Genomic DNA, 23,300 nt, shown 5'->3' on the forward strand with positions numbered 1-23,300 from the left:
TCAGGAATTTGATACATATCATGGCAAGCAGCTTAAAGATAAAATTTGTCTTAAACTCTTTGCGTTCTGCAGACATGTCCCCTTGTTAATGATATAAAAGGGATATTCTTATCTTTTGTGGGTTAGAATTCAGCTTTTCCATCGTTCTACTTTTGTGGGCTGAACTCTGTAACAGTTCCCTTTTTAAGTTGAAATTACTCCCAGAGCACTGTTACTTCTGTGTTTTATGAAGAATAAAGCGTTTTGGCTTCTCTGGTATGAATAACTTGGAAGCCGAAAGTTTGTGAGAAGAAAAGGTGATGATGCAATGGAAGAGGAGGAAAATTAGAGATTAGTTTTTTCCAAAAGAAAAAAGTTGGAATCCAGATTTTACTAGAAATTGAAATTAAAGTGAAAGATTTAAAGAGCTTTAAAAGTGAGATTTAGGTAATAAACTACTATTAGTTACTAGATTTTGTATGATAGTTACTTGATTCGTGCTGTTGAGAGTTTAGAACTCGCTTGTACCATCATTAATTCGATTACAAGATTTCAGTTCTTTGGTGAATTTTCTAATGGATTCTCAGTCTTGACTTGTCAAATATTTGAGGGCTTTACAGCAGAAGACATGCTTTTCTTTGGTGCGGTGACAATTTAGAAGTATCTTCAAGAGAATGGGTGAAAGAATAACATCCAGCTTGGATTTGCCAACACCAGATGGATCAAGCCCATCTTTCTTCTATGGAGGAGGCTGCTCTGTGGGTAGGAATGATGTGGCAGACCCCAAACGTGCTGACTACAGAGTGACTTATGGCACATCTGACACACCATGTTCTCGTGAGCAAGACTGGGCGATGAAGTGTGGTCTGAGGTGGTGCTGAAGGATACTCAGCAGCCTGGAAAAACAGTGCTCAAAATTGTCATGGATGAGATGGAATAAATGAGAACATGTGATGGATTTGGGTGGAGAGATATGTCAGAATGATGGATGTGCAGGAGCACAGTGAATGGTCAGCCTCTTAATCACTGGCTTACCTCTGTGTGTTAGTAGGAGGGTTCGTTGTGTGTCACTTCTGTTTCATCCACATGTCATCACAGGTTACAAGCAGCCCAAGCCAGGTGTAGCTGGCAGGTAGCAGGCTTGTGCTTGGTGGTTCAAAAGTCCAGTTTCAGATATTCACCCCACCACACACATCTCACAGTTAGCTGATGCTTGACCACACTCGGATTCGAAATCGTTCTTTACACACTACAAATAGGCCGTTAGGAGGCGTTTGCTTTCAGGAGAGAAGGCTGCAACAACCTTATATGTGAATCTGTTCTAGATCCTCTTTACCCACTACTTTGTGCAATGTCCTTGCAAGACTGATACCAATTTTACAGAGAGTATCAAGTGAGACGTGCAGCAGCATGTCAGACAGTGGCCTTTCCCATCTCTGCAGAGCTTCTGCTATCCCTTCAAAGATGATGTTCTCTAACAAAATGAGTATTTCCATCACTCTGATGGATTCTCTTATATAAGAGTTTCCTTTTTTTTCCGATAACATGAATTGCAATGGAAGAACATGGGTAGATTATAAAACTGTAGAATCAGTTCTTGGAGCTTTTATATATCCTTTAAAAAGGAGTATTCAGAGGCTGTTTTGTCTAGTGGCATGGCTTAAATCATAGAATAGTTAGGGTTCAAAAGGACCTTAAGATCATCCAGTTCCAATACTTCTTTCCGAATTTCACTGTACTCATAAGGAATTTATGGACTGATCAAAACCCAAGCCCTAATTACAGAGATCTTGTACTGCTATGATCATGTCAGAGGGTAACCTAAGCATTTCGGTATGTGAAGATGGTCAGTGATGTCTTCACAGTTTACTAAAGATTTGTATCCTCTTTTAAGTATTACATAAACTTCTTTAACATAAATTCTCATTGTTCGTTCTTTGATTCTGTGATAGCAAACTGTCCTGGGTTCAGCAGTAGCAGTCATTTTTCTCCTTCTTAGTAGCTAGTGCAGTGCTGTGTTTTGATCTTTTGGCCTGGGAACAGCGCTGATAACGCCGATGTTTTCAGTTGCTGCTCAAATGTTTGGTCTGGCCAAGGACTTTGTGAGCCTCCTGCTCTGCCAGGGAGGAGGGGAGGCCGGGAGGAAGCAGAGACAGGACACCTGACCCAAACTGACCAAAGAGGTATCCATACCACAGCACGTCATGGCCAGGATGTAACTGGGAGTTACCCAGAAGGGCTGGTTCACTGCAGGGTTGGAGGAGGTATCGGTCGGTGCTCGGCTCGGGGGAGTGGGGCGAGTTATCGGTCGGCTGGTGCTGAGGTGTTGTATTCTCTTCCCTTGTTATTTCCTTTATCATTATTACTATTGGTGGTAGCAGCAGTGGTTTGTGTTATACCTTAGTTACTGAACTGTTCTTATCTCAACCCATGGGAGTTGCATTCTTTTCCATTCTCCTCTCCGTCCCTCCAGGAGCAGGGGGAGGGCAAAAAGGGGGGGGAGTGAGTGAACGAGGTTTGTGGTTCAGTTTAAACCACGACACAAACCTAACATTGAAACCAGGAAGTGAACAGGCCACTCGAAGGCTTGTGTGTGCAATCAGAATAACAGGCTGCTCGTTTTATGGACTTAGTGGCATTTAACATCACTCACTATTGATCTTGCTTTTGTCAGCCCAAAAAATATTAACAATGGGTTTATCACGGATTAGTGGTCTCCAGAGAGTTCGTATTCCCTGGCAGAGCCATGTGAAGCTGTAAGAGGACCAAGCTCATCAGTCACAGAAGAAATTAAGGTTTATTTGAGATAAGCAGCTACAGACCAGGTTAACTTGGGACCGTGATTCTAGTTGTTGGGTTTTCTCTGGATTCTGGCATTGCAGCTTTCCTAATCAATTCCTGTGATTTCCTGAGTTGCTTTGTTATGATTATATGCCTCTGAGAACGTGATTCCTTTGCTTATCCTTTATACTAAAAATATGCTTTAAAAGATCTTGGAAGTGTTAGAACTTGAATTTTAGCATCGGGAATGTTTCTGAGAGGTCTTGATGAACTCTCCAAAAGAAGTTACCTACATTATGGTCATTCATTTCCCATAGAAGGGTCTCAGAGACGCAGCCTTTTGTACAAAGCCTCTTAAGGTTTGTTTTGTGAAAACGAAAGGAAGCACTCCTCCCTCACTTCAGATTTCTCCTTCACAACACACAGAAAAGATTCTGAATGCTGTACAATGTTGTGTGAGGATATAGACTTCCTTGGCTGTTACAAAGCACGAGTTTGGGGAATTGGCTCATTGCTTCAGGAAAATATGCCAGGCTACGGGAAGGTGTATGCCTTAAATCTCATTGTGATTCCTTGGGGGAAGGGAAAAACATTCGGAGCTGTGAAATACTGCATTAAATCAGAGGTATTGTGTGCGTTACCATTGCCTTATTACTGTTTAAGAGGTAGCGAGGAAAATGCAGCAATCCCAAGCTCTGCTTTCAGTAACAGCGTGCATTCCTTTAATGTCTCTGTTTTTTCCCCTGTGCAGATCAGCCCACTGCGACCACAGAGACCAAAAAGCCAAGTCATAAACGTCATTTCAAGTGAAAGACGCTTCTCCGTCTCTCCATCACCTCCCAGCTCCCAAGTGACACCACCCCCAATAACTCCACGGACAAAGCTTTCTTTCAGCATACAGTCCAGTGAGTCTTCAGGCTGAACTAAATCTTCTTTTCCTAGCAAATTCCATATAAAATAACTTGTAGTGGGGAGATGTGTTTCCTGAACGTTGCGTTACACTGTGGTTTGAGTCCTTGGAGCTGCTCTTTTCGCCCTCACCATGGGATTGCTTGCAGGAACAAGAACTTACCTCTTAACATCATGCTCCTGGCATTTGTCAGAAGCAATTATTTCACCGGTTTCCTAAAGCAAAGTTGTTGGATTGAAAAAGTTGCTTTTCCTTGTCAAATAATCATTAACCATTTCTTACATATAGAGTAACTGTCAAAAATTAGTGTTGGGTTTGATTCTGTATTGGATTTGGGGGGTTTTGGAGCATAAAGGCTGAGAAAAAAAATCTTTTAATGTAATTGTACTTGAAACCAGCTTTTATTTGCTGCTTAGTGAGTACAAGCCAGGAGAGGGAAAAAAGCCGGTCTTTTTGATGTATTTTTTGACATTAACATCTATCACTCAGTTTCTATAGAATCATAGAATCACAGAATATTTAGGGTTGGAAAGGACCTCAAGATCATCCAGTTCCAACCCCCCTGCCATGGGCAGGGACACCTCACACTAAACCATCTCACCCAAGGCTCTGTCCAACCTGGCCTTGAACACTGCCAGGGATGGAGCATTCGCAACCTCCCTGGGCAACCCATTCCAGTGCTTCACACCCCTAACAGGAAAGAATTTCCTCCTTAGATCCAACCTAAACTTCCCCTGTTCTCTGTAAAATATCACCTGTTTGCTTCAGTCTTCAGGAACGCCTATTGCAAAACTGGGTGTAACACAGCACCCATGCCTGTGCTGTTGTCCAAAACCTGCTATTCAGAGTTTTTAACTGCTAGCAAAGGATAAAACAGTAATGTATTATCTTTTGATATACTTGATACACGTACCCAAATGCTAGTACAGTTATCAAGAGTTCAGTGAAATTAGTAAAGGGGAGAATAGATGGTCCATTTTAAGAAGAAAGTCTTGTTCCATCAAGGTCACTGTTTTATTTTGTGTTTTGTGGTACTTAAAACCTTTTCCCTCAAACAGAGGTTTGGAAAGTTCTCGTTGCCAGTTGCAGATACACTTCCTGTGAGCTGGAATGTGTTTATTCTACAGATCTATAGCAACAGAACTGTCTTCTAAAGGCACGTGGCTTTGCTTTAATGATTTGAAATTGTTGATTGCAGACGTATGGAAGAGGGATAGAATCATAGAATCATAGAATAGTTATATATATATATCAAATAGGATGAGCAAGAGGAAACCAATGCAATGTTTCCTTTGCAGAGCCAGGCACCTAAGACAAATATTTTTATAGCACTGAACTCTTTCTCTTCTTTACAGTTTTGATAGCAAGAATCTACTGGCTAAAAACTGGAAATACAGAGAAGTAGAGGATATATGCTCATGCAAAAGATATTCTTTGAACTGGATTGGTTCTTCCTGTGTACATTTTATTAAAACTAACTTGATTTCTGCTTTTAAAAAGTATTTGAAGTTATCATGTTTTTCTGCAGACAGATCATAGAACCATAGAATGGTTTGGGTTGGAAAGGACCTTAAGATCATCCAGTTCCAACCCCCCTGCCATGGGCAGGGACACCTCACACTAAACCATCCCACACAAGGCTTCATCCAACCTGGCCTTGAACACCGCCAGGGATGGAGCACTCACAGCCTCTCTGGGCAACCCATTCCAGTGCCTCACCACCCTAACAGGAAATAACTTCTTCCTTGTATCCAATCTAAACTTGCCCTGTTTAAATCTGAATACGTTACCCCTTGTCCTATCACTACAGTCCCTGATGAAGAGTCCCTCCCCAGCATCCCTATAGCCCCCCTTCAGATACTGGAAGGCTGCTATATATCTTTAAATATAAATAGTATATGATAGTAAATAATATATATGTGCTGGAGATTTATGGGTGTTACATAGAACAGGTTCAGCTTCTTGCCAAATCGATGGGTCTTGTCCCTAATTGAGGATTTGTCGTGATAAATGATTTTAGGAATTCCAAGGATCAAGAAGTTACTTCAATGCATAAATTGGCTGAACGCAGTTAATGGGTTGCTAAGTAATCCTGGTTGCTTGTTAGCTGGCAGTTTAGGAGAAGGGAGTGTAAAAGCTGATCATTAGGTTAAGATGGAAAAAACCAGGCATCTAACTGTTCTCCTGCCAGCTCAAAGATATTCTCAGTGGCCCATGTAAGGCAAGGAATAAATATTCAGAGCATATTAGTCTGATGAAACACCTTGAATAATGACAACCAACCTGAAATGATGAGTAATTATTTGTACAGTGCCTGAGTTAGCAAGGTGTAGTTCAGCTGAAAGGAGCAAGAGAAAATGAGTAGATCTGTAGCAAATAGATCTTGAAACACAACTGAAAATGACTGCAGTTTGTGTCAATACCTGTTTCTGCAGAAGGGTTGGTGACTCCTGGATTTCATTAAACTGTGGGAGAGATTAGCTAGTCAGGGCAAGTAGGTTTTTTTCATTATAGAACGTTGTTGTTGTTCTACTAAATAGTTTGACAGACTGAATGCAAATGATGTTGTTAATGCCTATTATGACCTGTTCATGTGGATGGAAATACTCTGTCCACATTCAAAGGGATTCATTTATTGCTGTTTTGCAAAGGGATAAGGTAGTGAAGGTGCCGTGTAGGAACACAGTGGGGGCTGCAGAAAATTAGTGCTGTAATGTAGGGATAGGGACAGAAGCAGAGCAGAACACAGCTGCACAGATAGTTGGTGACCATGTAGGTTGTTCAGAGTATTGCGGATGTTAAGTGTTGCCTCCACACCTTGTTTCACCTGCAGGCCTAGTGAAAACATGGCTCCTGTGCCTTTCCATTGATCTTCCAAGTGTCAACGTTAAAGAAACAAAGGTTTTGTATCATTCCTAACAAAATTGGTCTTATCATCTTCTATTAACACCTGTTAGTCTACATGTAGTCATAGAGTGGTTTGGGTTGGAAGAGATCTTAAAACTCATCCAGTTCTAACCCCCTGCCATGGGCAGGGACACCTTCCACTAGAGCAGGTTGCTCAAAGCCCCATCCAGTGGCTTAAATGGAGCTGGTTGATACTGTAATATCCTGTAAGACACAAAGATAAAGTGCTTAAGGCAGTTAAATTCACTTTATCTTTGGGTGGTAGTGTGTTATTATATTCATTTTCAGTTTTCACCCAAGAAATGTGTATAGTGAGACCTAAAATCATGTTTACAGTAAATCCCAAATGAAGGTTTCCATTTCTGAAGCAGGCTTCAAGGTTCTGCAAAAGTTCTGCTAAAGCCACAACACTGAAGAAAATGCCATTCTCCAAACATAGAATCATAGAATCATAGAATAGTTAGGGCTGGAAAGGACCTCAAGATCATCCAGTTCCGACCCCCCTGCCATGGGCAGGGACACCTCACACTAAACCATCCCACCCAAGGCTTCATCCAACCTGGCCTTGAACACCGCCAGGGATGGAGCACTCACAACCTCCCTGGGCAACCCATTCCAGTGCCTCACCACCCTCACAGGAAAGAATTTCCTCCTTAGATCCAATCTAAACTTCCCCTGTTTCAGTTTGAACCCGTTACCCCTTGTCCTGTCACTACAGTCCCTGATGAAGAGTCCCTCCCCAGCATCCCTATAGGCCCCCTTCAGGTACTGGAAGGCTGCTCTGAGGTCCCCACGCAGCCTTCTCTTCTCCAGGCTGAACAGCCCCAACTTCCTCAGCCTGTCTTCATACGGGAGGTGCTCCAGTCCCCTGATCATCTTCATGGATCTCCCAGTATTATCCATAACTGCAGGGAGAAAACAAATATATCATATAGAGAGATACACAGTTGTGGATGAGACATGCAGGATGTTTTGTGAGGTTTATGGTGTCAAATGCCTCACGATCTTTAGATGTATGATATGGCTGGGAAATTCATACGGAATGATCAGGGAAGTTCATTCACAGCATCAATGTTTAGTTACAGATAGGAGGTGTTGTTTTCCAGTTATGTGTTCGATGACCTGAGCTCAGCAGAAATAGATTCAGATGGAGATATTTAAAAGAAAGCATTATGAATGTGAAGGGAATGGAGAAATCTTATCTATATAGAAGGGGGAGGATGTGGAACAGGAGCACTGGAAAAAGCAATAAGGAATTGAAGTCCTGGAGGACAAACAACTCTTTTCAGCCTGATGTAGAAGCCACTGAAATGTTGAAGTCCCAAGGTGAAAAATACTCTTGTCCAGACATAGTTGAAAGTTCAAGTGAAAGGATGAAGAGGAAAATTACAGTTTTCAGTGACAAATCAATACAGCCACCTCACAGTTAAATTGTGTTAGCGAGAGGCCATTTGGAGGAGCGATAAAAGGATGCTTTTGGTGAGATACTGAAAGGAACCTTGCAATCAAAACACCTGCATAAACAAATCCTCCCCTTGTTTCACAAATCACCCCAGTGGAATAAAAAGAACTTTTTCTTCATTTCCTAAGTCAAAACGCTTCCCTAATTTATAAGGAATAAATTAAGTTTCTCATCTCGTAGAGCTCACAGTGGGTTTTGCCTGTATTAAAATGACTGCGTTTCCCTGAAATACACCGTGGGTGGATTTCGACACCGAAACCGATGTATCACTCAGGCCTCAATAAACTTTACTGGCCCTCAGGCTATTCGCCTTTACAGCACCTACCTGCTAGGATTTATCTGCTAAGAGAAGGGAACTTTCTAGCCAGCAAACAGCAATAATAAATGTTTTGTACTTTCTCTTGCGTGATTTTATTTACTCAACAACCAATGACTGCTCATTTATTATAGTTACCTGGACTTGGGAAGTTTTTGAGGGAGATGTAGTTAATTACAGGCTTTCATTTGTGCATTTTATTAACAAGATGCTTTTATTTTACTGAGGGGAAGTAAATAAAGCTCAGCTCAATTATGTTTTCTTAGTGCACTTACCAGAACTTCTGTTGGAGTGTGAAGGTGAAAATGCAGAGCTTACAGCTGAGAAAAATTACCTTTGCTGAGCTCTGAATATTTTGGCAGGAAATCTGAAGGAAAAATCTTTTTCCATTAAAAAGAGGGCATCATTCAAGTAACAAAGATGAAGACATAGACAAAGATAGCGCTTGTGCAGCGTTAACGGCAGTATCAACGCCGTAGGAACTGATGTAGGAATCTGGATCTTTGGATTTGATTCAGTTACTGAATGAACTAACTCAGTGTTGATCTTTACAGACCTGGAGCTCAATGGTATGTCCAGCTCCGACATCCCCGACGTTCCTCCTCCTCTGCCTCTCAAAGGAAGCATGGCCGATTATGGGAACCTCATGGAAAGTCAGGACTTGATCAGCCCGACGACCTCCCCCCCTGCCCATCAAAGGGTGAGTCCCAGAGAGGATGATAATATTCTGCAGTTTTCTTTGCCTTTGTACCCTGAACAATCCGCAGTGAGATGCAATTCTGCTCGTGGATGTTTCAGGTCCAGGTCCAGAGATTCCTGCTGTTCCAAACAAGTGTGTAGAGCGTAAGGGAACAGCATCACTCAAAGGGACCAACCTGGAGGGAGGTCGGATTCATTCTGGTGGAGAGGACAAGCAAAATGCTGTTAGCTGTGTCAGTGAGGGAGCTTCAACCAACAGGATATAGTCTCAGCAGCAAGTTAGATTTAACAGCCTTTACTTCCTCAGGGAAGTAAATAGAACACGCATCTGACATCTTTCTTTTCGGGAGCTATTTCTTATCGCCGCTTATTTCCTAGAGGCAAACACATGTGCCCCCTTTGAGGGAAGGAGCTCAGAAACACTCTTCATCATCAACATTGTTGTCAGCTTTCCAAAGAAAACGCGCTTTTTCAGCGTTTTCCTGTATTCTGGAAGCATTTAAAACTAGTTTGGCTCTTTTCTTTAAAGCAGGGCCATTTATTTTCTTTTTTGAAGGAAAAAATATGTGTGTTTAAAGAGTTGGGGGAGGTCTTCACTGGCACTATTCTATGATTCTACGATTCTATGACAGTGGCTGGATGCTGAGTGCCCACCAAAGCAGCCCTGTCACCCCCCTACTCAGCTTGATGGGGAGAGAAAATATATACAAAAGGCTCATGGGTTGATATAAGGACAGGAAGAGTCACTCATAGGAAACAGACTTGATTTGGGGAAATTAGTTTAATTTGTTGCCAATCAAATCAGAGTAGGATAATGAGAAATAAACCCAAATCTTAACACACTTTCCCCCCTCCCCTCTTCCCAGGCTCAACTTCACCCCCATTTCCTCTACCTCCTCCCACCTAGCAGCACCAGGGGATGGGGAATGACAGTTGTGGTCAGTTCATCCCACGTTGTCTCTGCTGCTCCTTCGTCATCAGGGAAGGACACCTCGCACTCTTGCCCCCTCTGCCATGGGGTCCCTCCCACAGCAGACAGTCCTCCAAGGACTTCTTCATTGTGAGTCCTTCCCATGGGCTGCAGTTCTTCATGGACTGCTCCAGCTTGGGTTCCTCATGGTATCATAGCCTCCTTTGGGCATCCTCCCGCTCTGGTGCGGAGTCCTCCCTGAGCTGCAGGTTGATGCCTGCTCCACCATGGTCTCTTCCCCTCTTTCTCCACACACCCTGTGGCGTGCAGGGCTGTTCCTCTCACATGGAATAGTTAGGGTTGGAAAGGACCTCAAGATCATCCAGTTCTAACCCCCCTGCCATGGGCAGGGACATCTCACACTAAACCATCCCATCCAAGGCTCTGTCCAGCCTGGCCTTCTTACTCTTATCTTTGGCTGTAGTTGCTGTCGTGCAGGTTTTCCCCCCTTCTTCAGTACATTATCACAGCAGAGAGGCCATCTTGGGGCCAGCTGGAGGAAGCTTCTAGCAGCTTCTCAAAGAAGCCACCCCTTTAGTCCCCCTGATACCAACATCTTGCCACTCAAACCCAATACCAGAGCTTTTTTTCTCTTTCGCTTTGAAATGCGTAACTTTGGCCAAGCTGTTGTTTTGTGCAAAAGCACCCAGTGGTAGTGGTTCTTATTTGTTTGCAGGAGTGGTTTGCAGCATTTCTCTGCAGCTCATCATTCAAATGAACTTCTATTGAGTAATCTGCTTTTCAGTAAATCTTATGGTTAGAGAAAGCATTTCTAATCTCAGCAGAGAACAGGGTGCCCAGAGAAGCCGTGGCTGCCCCATCCCTGGCAGTGCTCAAGGCCAGGTTGGACACAGGGGCTTGGAGCAAGCTGCTCCAGTGGAAGGGGTCCCTGCCCGTGGCAGGGGCTGGAGCTGGATGAGCTTTAAGCTCCCTTCCAATACAAACCATTCCATGAGTTTGGGAGTTCCGTTTTAGCTCTGGAATAGTTCTGTTTAAGACAGTCACAGTGCACAACACAAGTCCAGCTTTTCAATGATTGAAATTGTAACTGTGTTGTTGCAGGAATTTGGTGTTGAAATGATGAAAAAAAGCAAATACAGAAGAAACTTCAGGAATATGAGTAATGTTATTAAACCCACCATGTTTTACTCATTCGTCATACGTCATACTCATTTACTCATTCCTCATATATTGAGGAATTCTCTACTCTCATCCTCTCTTTGCAGTTCTTCCCCATTGCTAGATGGTTTCAGTAAATACTTTCACTAAGGTTTTTTGCAACCCCTTTTCCTCTAATTCCCATCAAAGTGTACTAAGCTCTTACCCATTTCCCAGGCTTCTCTCTCAGGGGCCACCTCTCGCTTGACCTGAATTCAGACCTCTAAGTGGAAAATTACAGGAGGGCTGCCAGGAGTCAGGTCTGAGGAATCCATCTCCAGGAAGAAACCTCAGGAATTCAGATGAGGTTTCCAGTTTCTCAAACTGCCTCTTGTGTGAGCTCCAGGGTAGTAAATTCGGTTCCTATAATATACTGTAAGCTTTAGGTGCTGGTGGTAGCTCAGTATTGTTAATGAGAGTTCACTCTTCAGCTAAAAAGCATTAAACAGTGAGATGACAAAACACATGGTGAGGAGTAAAATCCCAATAGCCAGTTTCCTTTTTCATGCTGCACCATCCCCGGAGCCATGCAAGGCCAGGCTGGATGTGGTGCTGGGCAACCTGATCTAGCTGAAGATGTCCCTGCTCATTGCAGAGGGGTTGGACTGGATGAGCTTTGAAGGTCCCTTCCAACCCAAACTATTCTATGAGGCTGTTTGAGGGGCTTCCACTCACGGCCGAATGCTTGATATTCATTGTACTGCCTGTAAATGCCATCATGCTGTGATGGTTGAAGCCCAGACCTGAAGACAACTCAGCTTCCAACCTTGGTCACGTTGCTGTTGAGGATGTGACCTTGTGTAGCTCCTGTACCTGTCATGAGCAGGGTTTCTGCATCATTTAATGGAAGTTCACAAAAATGGAAGCAATATACTGTTGGTTTTTTGCAGAGTTTGATTCAGCTCAGTATTTTTCCTCTTTGCAGCTTTCATTGCTCAGATTCCTTCCACTTTCTTTTCATATATTTTGTAATAGAAATTAAGCCCGTTGTGTAATATCCAGTGTTGAAGGCCCTCAGGATTTAAGCATACCTTAGAAATGCAATAAAGTACAGGCTGTACATCATTAGCTCACTGTCCAAGCTTTCCTACAGCATCTGTATTTGTATAAACTTTCCAAGAGGAGGAAATACACATTCAAAGTCTGCAAAATGGAGCTAAAGCAGATTTGTCACAAAGCCACATGTATTAGTCTTAGAATTAATTCTAGGGAAGGCTTCTAGTCTTATAACAATCACTCTGCACATCTGTTTCATCAGGCTTATAGGAAGGAAGCTGTTAAAGAACATCAAGAAAATGAGTAGTGCAGGGCATAAAAGATCAGATGGATAAATTCTTATTACTGCTGTGATTAAATCCCACTCCACAGTTTTTAATGCTTTCTGTTTCAGGGGTCAAATAGCTACGTATTTCATAACTTTATAACTCTCTGTCTAGTAAACTGATCATCTTTTAAATTACACAGGCTTTGTATCAGTGAAGAAAAATCAGTTTAAAATATTGTAGATAAGATTATCTTAGTAGCTTTTAGAATGGAAACATCTCCCTGTATGAGAAATTACTACACTGTTTGCTCTGGTTGTCTTGCAGTCAGTTATGAAAGCCAGAAAAAGCTGCTGTAGTGAACTGAGAAGCACGCAGTGATATTTGCATCAAATACATCAAATACAGCCCTGGCAGTGTTCAAGGCCAGGTTGGACACAGGGGCTTGGAGCAAGCTGCTCCAGTGGAAGGGGTCCCTGCCCGTGGCAGGGGGTTGGAACTGGATGAGCCTTAAGGTCCCTTCTAACACAAACCATTCCATGATTCTATGATCAAATCAAGCTGCAGGCAATAACATCATTTAGTGTCTGAGATAGTAATCGCAGATTATTTGGACTCCACTGTTAACTTGGTCGACCTTAAGTCTTATCCAGGTGATCTTCTAATTACAATTTTCTGATTGTCCTCTACCTGTTGTTAACTGAAACCCTTATGTATGCATTCTTGCGCTCTATGATTTGTTCTGCTAAAAATGCTCTTGATAATATATGGGATCGTAAAAAAAAGAAGTCTATGACTCCTTGAAGGATTATTATTACATCAAGGGATTCCTTTAGGCAGTTATCATTCTTTATGGGTTCATCCATACCCTTGCATACCAATCACCCTCCTGCTTTGTATTCACAGCAAGAAGGGAAACTCAAAGAAAATAGGCAAAGGAGCACTTAGATTTATAATATTGGCTATAACACTTACTAAGCTTCAGATAATGGTTTGGATGAGAACATATCGATCAATCCAGCATAGATAGAGAACTTGGCAAGGAGGGACAGCAGAGGCTGAAAGTGAGGACCAGAACGGTCTCGCCTGGCTGATGGCAGTGGAGCCTGAGTCTCTGGGATCCTGTTACCAGAGGAGCATGAGACTGGTTGTCTGGATATAATGGAAGTGTTTAGATTGGAAGGAAAAACCAAGGCGATTGTTTGTGTGTTATGATGCGTACACCATCATATATCATTGTCTCTCACATTAGCTGCACTGAGCAAAAAGTGATCTTAAAGGCTTCAGCAAATGTATTGTCCTGATGTGGACAGAGAGAAATTAGGGAGCATGTAGAATCACGGAATGGTTTGGGAAGGGACCTTGAAGCTCCTCCAGTTCCAACCCTCTGACATGGGCAGAGACACCTTCCACTAGAGCAGCTTGCCCCAAGCCACATTGTTATATTAATATATATAATTATATACATTAATATTATATTAATATAATCATAGAATAGTTAGGGTTGGAAAGGACCTCAAGATCATCCAGTTCCAACCCCCCCTGCCATGGGCAGGGACACCTCACACTAAACCATTCCACACAAGGCTCTGTCCAACCTGGCCTTGAGCACTGCCAGGGATGGAGCGCTCACAACCTCCCTGGGCAACCCATTCCAGTGCCTCACCACCCTAACAGGAAAGAATTTCCTCCTTAGATCCAATCTAAACTTCCCCTGTTTAAGCTTGAACCCATTACCCCTTGTCCTGTCACTACAGTCCCTGATGAAGAGTCCCTCCCCAGCATCCCTATAGACTCCCTTCAGGTACTGGAAGGCTGCTCTGAGGTCCCCACGCAGCCTTCTCTTCTCCAGGCTGAACAGCCCCAACTTCCTCAGCCTGTCTTCATACGGGAGGTGCTCCAGTCCCTGATCATCCTCGTGGCCTCCTCTGGACTTGTTCCAGCAGTTCCATGTTCTTTTTATGTTGAGGACCCCAGAACTGCACACAATGCTCCAGGTGAGGTCTCACAAGAGCAGAGCAGAGGGGCAGGATCACCTGCTTCGCCCTGCTGGTCACGCTCCTTTATTGAATTAGAAAGTTGACTTTGTGGGCTGCATTTGCTCACAAATGGAAAGAAATGTGTCCCCTCTGATACTCCAGATTTTCAAACCCAGGCTCTCAGAACAAAGGCTTCCCATGATACACAGCAGTATATATAATGTGCCTAAAAGAAAAAGCTAATTTGGGGGTTTATTTACCATCTGATCATTCTTTTTGCCTGCCGGACATGGGAAGCGCTGCAAGCCCTTCCTCCAGGGCAAAGTCTGCAGCACTTTCCTCCTCAGCCAGGCTTTGGTGGGTTAAGCTTTTTCCTAAGCAAGGAATGTCTACAAAGCTCAGAGTCACTTTTTAATAAGCCTCACAATCAATGTGCTGCCGCTGCTTATTACAGGGATTTGAGGGAAAAATGTGTTCTTCTTCTGTCTGCCCAGAGGGACGGAGCCCATGCCGTGTCCCTGAGCAGCACCCTTGATTTTGTTCTGGATGGGGCCGTGGGATCAGCGTGGGATCAGGCTGCGGGGTTTGCTCTGCCCGATTCTTAATCCATTTCTTTATTGCTCTCGCAGGGCCCAGGCCTTCAGTAAGAAATACAGTCTGAGTGTGGAGTGGAAACCTAATTCTGAGGGTATTGCTCATAACTCTGGAGGGCTGTTTATGTACGGACCAGAGCAGAAAGGCAGTGCTTTTGCAAATCGAGTTAGCCAGCGCGGTCTCAAATACTGATGGCCCCCTCATGCAGGAATGTGGTTCAACATAGGGAAAATGGCATTAGCTGTGGTTTAACACAGATGGCAGGCACCAGGAGCAAGGTACTCCCCTTGTGAGCGTGTAGATCTCTGCTAGGGCAAGCTCTCCTCCCTCATGTGCTGCCATCAGCCCCATCAGGGAATCCCTCCAGGGAATGTCCCACTGATCCCCCAACCAGGGTCCTGCCAAAGAGCACTAAGGGAAAAATCATAGAGTCCCAGACTGGTTTGTATTGGAAGGGACCTTAAAGCTCATCCAGCCCCAACCCCTGCCACGGGCAGGGACCCCTTCCACTGGAGCAGCTTGCTCCAAGCCCCTGTGTCCAACCTGGCCTTGAGCACTGCCAGGGATGGGGCAGCCACGGCTTCTCTGGGCACCCTGTGCCAGCGCCTCAGCACCCTCGCAGGGAAGAGCTTCTGCCTAAGAGCCCATCTCAGTCTCCCCTCGGGCAGGTTCAAGCCATTCCCCTTGGCCTGGCCCTACAGGCCCTTGTCCCAAGCCCCTCTCCAGGTTCCCTGCAGCCCCTTCAGGCACTGGAGCTGCTCTCAGGTCTCCCCTTCAGGAGCCTTCTCTTCTCCAGGCTGCCCCAGCCCAGCTCTCTCAGCCTGGCTCCAGAGCAGAGCTGCTCCAGCCCTCGCAGCATCCCCATGGCCTCCTCTGCCCTCGCTCCAGCAGCTCCACGTCCCTCTTGTGCTGCTGCCCCAGAGCTGGATCAGGGCTGCAGGGGGGGGTCTCCCCAGAGCGCAGCAGAGGGGCAGATCCCCCCAGTGAGCTGCTGCTCACGCTCTGGGGGTGCAGCCTGGCACACGGTGGGGTTCTGAGCTCAAGAGCACCCTAAGGCTGGGTCATGGGGAGCTTCTTCTTCACCCACTTTACCTTCTCTTATCAAAGCACACTCAGCAAGGGCAGCTGATGGCCATGATGCACACTCAAACAAAACTCAGACAGATGAAGAATGACAGCAAAGTTTAAACAGTCATTTTACATCGGTTTCCCTTGGTATTTTCCATCTAACTTTGCTCCCTGGGTCAAACAGTGAGTTAGCTTCAACTGTCGATAATTTGGTTCAAATTAGGGGATTTGGGCTGATTCTCTCTGCTGGCACATTATTGCTCCTTCAGAATGGGAGTGCTGTTCTGACATGACTTCACACTGTGGGTTACTTTTCATTGCAGATATTAAATAAGCAAGTTGCTGCTTGTCAGGTGCCTCGTCCCCATACTAAAAACAGCGGTGTAAGTGAGAAGGAACTACTCAGAGCTCAGGATGTGAAAGCATTTACACAGTCCCGTGTACTTGACAGCCTATTTACATCTCATTTCTACTGCTTCTGACCTAATTAGATCTGTTAATCCTTCCAACTAAAGTGCTTTCGATTGGATCTCTATAGCTTGACATGTTGATGACCATTTCGTTTCAAAGAAAGAGTTGCCCAGGAAGAAATCTCTTGCAGGGCCACAAGGAGCATTTGGGAGAATCAAATTTTGTCGGATTTTTGGTGGTGGTGGTGGATTTTAATAGTATTTTCTGATAGGAAACGAAAAGCATTCTGATCTCTTACTTTGCTTCGTCACAGAATAGGAAAACCATGCATTTTTCATCTTCTTTAATTGATTTCTAGTGCATCCCGAACGTGCGTAGTGTAGTGCAGTTTGTATCTGTAAGAGAATGGAGACAAATGTTCTTTAAACCTGATTCTTTTTCTGTATCAGGGAAAAGAAAACCAAACAAATGGGAGCAATTTCATGTTTGAAGCAGAAGGAACAGATTGCTTCTGTGTTGCAGATGTGCCTTTTACATAAGGTTTCTGCTTCCCCTGAGGTACCCGTGACTCAAGGATTCTGCCCAAAATAGGTTTGAATGTGAACCAGTCTCTAGCCATTTGTCAGAAAGTAAATGCATGCTTTGAGATATGCTGGGTTCACAGTTAACCATTGAAATACAAACATGAACCCTGCAAAGTTCATGGTCCTTGGACCAAAGAAAAAGGCCGTGGATCAACAAGAAAGGTCCTTTCCTAACCTGATTCTAAAGCAGTTGTTCATTAATGTGACACTGAGCGAAACTCTGGTTTGTATTTCAAAGTTTAATAAGGGGAAGAGTAGCAAAAATGAACTTCATCAGCCTAATAATGATTTTCTCAGTGTTCTATTAAAGGGAGAGAAAAACTGTGCTTGAACTTCTCCCTTTGCTGGGATAAAAGGGAGCGATGCGAGTGATGGCTGGATCTGGAGTGGCACCAGGTCCACGTTGACACATTTTGTCATGCAAATTTCTCAATTGATGTTGCCCCAACGAGCATTACCCATCCTACTTGATATGTTCATTGGTAGCTTATTATATAAATTAACATGTACTAAATTTATCCAACTTTCTAATGGAAATTGTAAATTCGATTATAATAATTATCTACCTCTCTCTGCTCTTTCTTTCTGCCTAATTTCCTTGCAGAATCTAAGCCCTGGTAGGTTTCGTGCTTGTTATTTATAGCCTATACATTTAGCTTATTCTCATTGTATTTGCATTGTAGCTTTTCTTCAGAAGCAGGTCTTCAGGGGTAATTTGATTGTTCTCTGATCAATATGAAAGGCTCATTTGTTTGAGGAATGCCTTTGATCTGATTGAATTGAGAATTATTGCCGATATAGTATTCTTTAAATTCAAAATGGATTTTCATAAATGAGGCTTTCAGCAGAGTTAGTTTTTTCGAGTGATAAATAGGAAGTTGAAGATGTCGTCTGAGAGTAGAGCACTGAGGGAAGTTTGATGTTTTGTAATGAATTTGTAACTAATAAACCTCATTTATTTAGTTATGGAATTAATGTCACCTCCAGGAGGAGTTCTGGCATGTTGTACACTGATGTGCTGAGGACCACCAGCGTTTCCCAAAGGTTGCCCAGAGCCCCCACCTGGGTACCTGGCTGTAACTAAGCAGTTTGATTTTGCAGTCTGCAGTTCATCATTGAACGTGTAAAGCGAAATAACTGACAGTCCAGCTCTTATTTAGGTGCTTTAGTAGGGATTCAGGAGCTACCTCAACGTGCCAGGTTATCATAGAATCATAGAATGGTTTGGGTTGGAAAGGACCATAAGATCATCCAGTTCCAACCCCCCTGCCACAGGCAGGGATGCCTCACACTAAACCGTGTCACCCAAGGCTCTGTCCAACCTGGCCTCGAAAAGGTTAAGACAAGTATTTGGTCAGGTAGAGAAAATATTTTATGGTTCTGACTGTACTACTTCAGGGCAGAATAGCAGTGGCTTTTTAATTAACAAAACACTCAGGCTCGCAGTTAGGAAAATGAAATTCTTATTTTAGCTGCTTTTCGTATCAGTTTGTTGACTTAGTTTTCTGACTCAGGGGTCACTGTGTCCAGCTGAGCAAGCTGCTCTAGTGGAAGGTGTCCCTGCCCATGGCAGGGGCTTGGAACTGGATGAGCTTTAAGGTCCCTTCCCACCCAAACCACTCTGTGATTCTATGAATAAATAGCTCACAGACTGAGCCTGCTCTGGGAGATGAATGCTGCTTACACATCGATGAATGCTGCTCAAGCATCATGCTTTCAAGTCTCCAATGCTTTAATAACCTGGTTGCTTCTTCAAAAGAACAAGGGTGAACTTTAACTGGACTGTGAACGCGAAAGTCTTCATTGCCAATTAGGCAGGAGGCTTCCCTGGGCAGACAGGGAAATGCCACTTTCCAGGCAGGCACACTGTGTCTCCAGAGCCGTGCTCTTGGTCCAGAGATTCTCATTCAGCAGCAGCTTAAAACCAATTGATTTGAGTTGCTAACTAGGATAGCATGTTGTACCCAAGGAGAAAGGTGAGAGCACGCGTGTTGCTGTACTGGTGGTGGAGAGGCAGAGGAATTGGAGAGTGGAAGATCTTCACAACATGGAGAGACAAGTTTAGGGCATAGCTTACTTGATGCTAGTTTGGGATCCCTGTTTGTTTGCCCCAGGGGAGAACCAGGAGGAAGGAGGGAAGTTGTGAAACAGATTGGGAAGTATCTCTTTCCAGGACACAGGAAAATATTCCAGGCAAAATCCAGCCTTCCTGGCTCTGCAGTATGCCATCTTACCTTGCTATTGAGTCTGTGATTAGTAAAGCTATCTGGTAAGAACTCTGGATTTATGTCTTAAAGCCTGCTTTGAAGAAGGCAGTGAGTTGCTGTCCTGGGTTCAGCAGTAGCAGTCATTTTTCTCCTCCTTAGTAGCTGGTGCAGTGCTGTGGGTTTGACTTTCAGCCTGGGAACAGCGCTGATAACACCGATGGTTTCAGTTGCTGCTCAGTAATGGTTACTCTGACCAAGGACTTTGTGAGCCTCATGCTCTGCCAGGGAGGAGGGGAAGGTGGGAGGAAGCAGAGACAGGACCCCTGACCCAAACTGACCAAAGAGGTATTCCATACCACAGCACATCATGCCCACTATATAAACTGGGGGCAGTTACCCGGAAGGGTTAGATCACTGCTCGGTCAGGCTGGGTATCAGTCAGCGGGTGGTGAGCGGTTGTATTCTCTTCCCTTGTTATTTCCCTTATCATTATTACTATTGGTGGCAGCAGCAGTGATTTGTGTTATACCTTAGTTACTGGGCTGCTCTTATCTCAACCCATGGGACTTACATTCTTTCCATTCTCCTCCCCATCCCTCTGGGAGTGGGGGGAGGAAAGGGGGGGAGTGAGCGAGCGACTGCATGGGTCTGGATTGCCGGCTGGGTTTAAACCACGACAGTCACCTTAAAGATGCTTTCCCCATCTATTCTTACACATCTCTGAAGACTCCTGGCCACTGCATTGCAGGAGCATTAGGAGGCTCTCATGCTTCTTCTGCCCCATGGCAGAGGAAATTACCTGGCTTCACTGTTAACCACTTTTCTTTTCGGATACCACCTTTGGGTATCTTTTAAAGGGAACAGGTTTGGGTTTTACACTTTCACATAGTGGATCAGTTGCTTCTATACCAGTTTCTTACTGCAACTAAGAACTCATCAGTTATTTTGTCCACGTAGTACATGCAATGTAACACTAAGGCATTTTAGATGTTTAGGCTGTTCTTATAGCAGTGATCAAGGAAATTTGGCAGGGTCAGTGTGTGGTATAGGGTTTGAAGTGTTATGCATGAGCCAGTGGTTCAGTATGGAGTGGGTAAACTGGGATGGGTACACTGAGACATGAACAAGTGGAAATGAAAAAGAACCTTATACTTGGAGGAAACAAAAGGCTGGCTGAGCAGGGAAAGAATGAAAAGAAAAAGCAAACCCAGAGTTGCATTTCTGAGCTGTGACACTGCAGTACAGCCTCATGATGGGAAAACTGTACTGCCTGCATAGCCAAAATGCTGTGGAAAACCGCACTGCAAAGTGTATGAGTGAAGTGCAGTGTTCTCGAGCTCTTTCCGAAACAGATTTTATCATAGATATGATCGAACATTATGAAAAAAGTCTTAATTTCCATAATGACTTCTTTAATTTGTCCAGTTAGCTGGGGAATCTAACCAAGGGTGCGCTGGTTCTGCTGCGTGATATATGAAGTGATTTAAAATATGTATATTTGAACAGCCTGGATTTCTGTTTTGAATATTTTAATTATAACTGAATGTGTAACAGTAAATTTCAAGTTACTTATCTCTTTAAATGGTTTCCTTTTTTTTTTTTTTTTTGTTTAATTATTTGTGTTCTGAATGTGCAAAACACCAAAAGATTGGAAAAGCAGCGATGCTGTGGCTTCAGCTTGGCTTTTAAGCTTTGTAGTGCACAGAGGCTGAGGGCAATCGATACAGACCAAGAAATCAATATCTTATCATGATATAAAGCGGGGAATTATAAACTTCTCCAGTGCTTTCAAAAGATTTTTCCTGATATACTGAGCTAATTCATCATAAACCCTGACGAGATTCTTTTCATTGTCTGGAGTCGAAGTTCCATTTTAAGCTAATGGCCAAGAGCATTCCCTACTCGCAGTAGCAATTTCTGCAGAGAAGCTTTCAGGAGGCAGAGGGCTGCAGGCTCCCCTGCTGTCTCTCACAGTTATATATGGAACAGGAACCGTTTCAGAGATCCATTCATTGCTAACGTGCTCTGTCAAAATTGGTTTCTTCCAGCACTTGCCACCTCCGCTCCCCAGCAAGACTCCCCCACCTCCTCCTCCAAAGACAACTCGGAAGCAAACGTCGGTTGACTCTGGGATTGTCCAGTGAAGAAGGAATCGGGTGGTTTTATTTCCAAAGATAAAGCTGTAACAATTCATTTCCCTAAGTATTTTATGGTATATAACGTTTACCTCATTCAGGCGTGCAGTATCTAACACTTAGTGCAATGACTCTAACTCCGTAAGAAACCCATTCGTGTCGGAAACAACACTACATCTCCCCTCTTTCTGGGGTTATTCCCTCCCATGACTTGAAAGAAATCTGGTTTTCTGCTTGAGACTGGGAGGCTTTTATCAACTGACAGTCCCCTCTTCCTAAACCTGCTCCCTGCTTCTTCTGAGTAACTTCAGGCACATAGGTAACTGTGGGGATTCAAATGCGAGCTGAATATTTTGTCTCTAAAGCGCTTAGGTAGCTATGGAGTTTAAAATGAGCTGAGTATTTTGTACCTAATCTCAGTGTATATAGGAATCGATGATGATATTCGCACTGAATTCAGTGCACATTGGAGTAGGCTTCCCAGGAAGGAGAAGCTGCCATGGGATGTCCCCAAAGAACGGTTGTGCCCGGGGCTAAAAATCAGGCACGTGCCTTCTCTTTAGTCACAAATAAACTGATTGCTAATGGGGTTTGTAAAATGAGTCATTAGGGATCAGTCATTGCCATTCTCATTCAGTTGGCCCTTCTCCTGGGGGTTGGTCAATGGGTACATCAAGGAAGCCCTTTAGCTCCTGACGGGCACATGGGAAAGATAGGAGACTCCTGGTCATTCCAAACCTAGCAGGTGAGTACAGGAACAGGAAGAGCTTTTTCTTTTCTTCTGTAATGTGTAATATTTCATGTGGATTAGGATGAACTGAATGGAATCACTTTGTCCTTGTGCCATCATTCTGTACAGCGTTTGTATATATGATGGTTTTTAGAATGTTTTAATTTTTATGGTGCCTGCTTTTCATGTAATAATGAATTAATGTACCTGCAAAGAAGGCCTCACCTATTTTTAATTCCCTCATGGCTGAAAGTGTAAAAAAAAAAAGGGGTTTGGGTTTTTTTTTTTTTTATTTTTTTTTCCAGATATTAAGCTCTGAGAAATATTGGACAAGGATGGGGTGGGGTGTTGGGAGGGAGGAAAGAAACTAACTTTGTACTCTAGCGTTTTTTATTGTCATCACACCTTTGTTTTTTACTATCTACAATCTTTTTACTCTTATGTTAGATTGTTTTTAAACATACCACTGACTCAAAAAAATAAAATACTATTTTGAAAACTTGTCTAAGGAATCCATTCCCTTGGGTTTTATGATCCTCACTACACATACACTTACTTTCTGGGTTTTCCTGAGCAGTTTTGAGGGAGCCCGTGATGAAGCGGAGTTCTTTCATCGTACTCGTATGCTTGTTCCTGCCTATGGAGTACTGATAGAAAACACACATCAGCACTAGAAGCATCCATCTTGGTCAATATTCATAATGCCAGCTTACTTATCTTTAAGTTATAATTTACTTTTAGCTGAACTCTTCAGAAAACAGATGAGTTTTAGGTAATATTTTCTACCTCGAGGAGCTGCTACATGATGCAGGTAGCTGGCAGAAGCATGACTTACACAGCAGTTAAACAACAGTGTTGTCACAAAGGCAGAAAGATTGCCCTGCCCATAGAAAGTGGCTCAAATGGTCAGTTACAGTCTCGTAGTTTTGCCTTGAACATTTGGATCAAACAAACACACTTTTTCTTGCAGCGTGAGATAGCATCAGCTATGAGAGTGTCCGAGAATGTACTGTTAGTTATTGTCCTACACTTCCCTGTTTGTTTGGTTTTTAGTATAATCTCTGTTAAGAGGAACAAGCTGGGAAAGCTCCTTAGCTATAGTCAATCAGATATTCTTCCTGCAGACAATCAATAATGTATTACAGCTT

The 23,300-nt window shown here is 43.6% G+C and overlaps 1 protein-coding gene across 2 annotated transcripts in view; it reads left to right on the forward strand.

The window, feature by feature from the left end:
- Positions 1 to 22,655, forward strand: part of DOCK1 (dedicator of cytokinesis 1) — a 320,534-nt gene extending 297,879 nt beyond the window's left edge. For both annotated transcript variants that reach the window (XM_065672474.1, XM_065672475.1), the window contains exons 50-52: positions 3,512 to 3,665; positions 8,910 to 9,055; positions 21,336 to 22,655. In XM_065672474.1, coding sequence (XP_065528546.1) covers positions 3,512 to 3,665; positions 8,910 to 9,055; positions 21,336 to 21,431 — 396 coding nt within the window. In that variant the 3' untranslated portion in view covers positions 21,432 to 22,655. The remainder of the gene's footprint in view (positions 1 to 3,511; positions 3,666 to 8,909; positions 9,056 to 21,335) is intronic.
- Positions 22,656 to 23,300: the final 645 nt, after the last annotated feature.

This window comes from Lathamus discolor, chromosome 3 (genome assembly GCF_037157495.1).
Source record: "Lathamus discolor isolate bLatDis1 chromosome 3, bLatDis1.hap1, whole genome shotgun sequence".
NCBI classification, from domain to species: domain Eukaryota; kingdom Metazoa; phylum Chordata; class Aves; order Psittaciformes; family Psittacidae; genus Lathamus; species Lathamus discolor.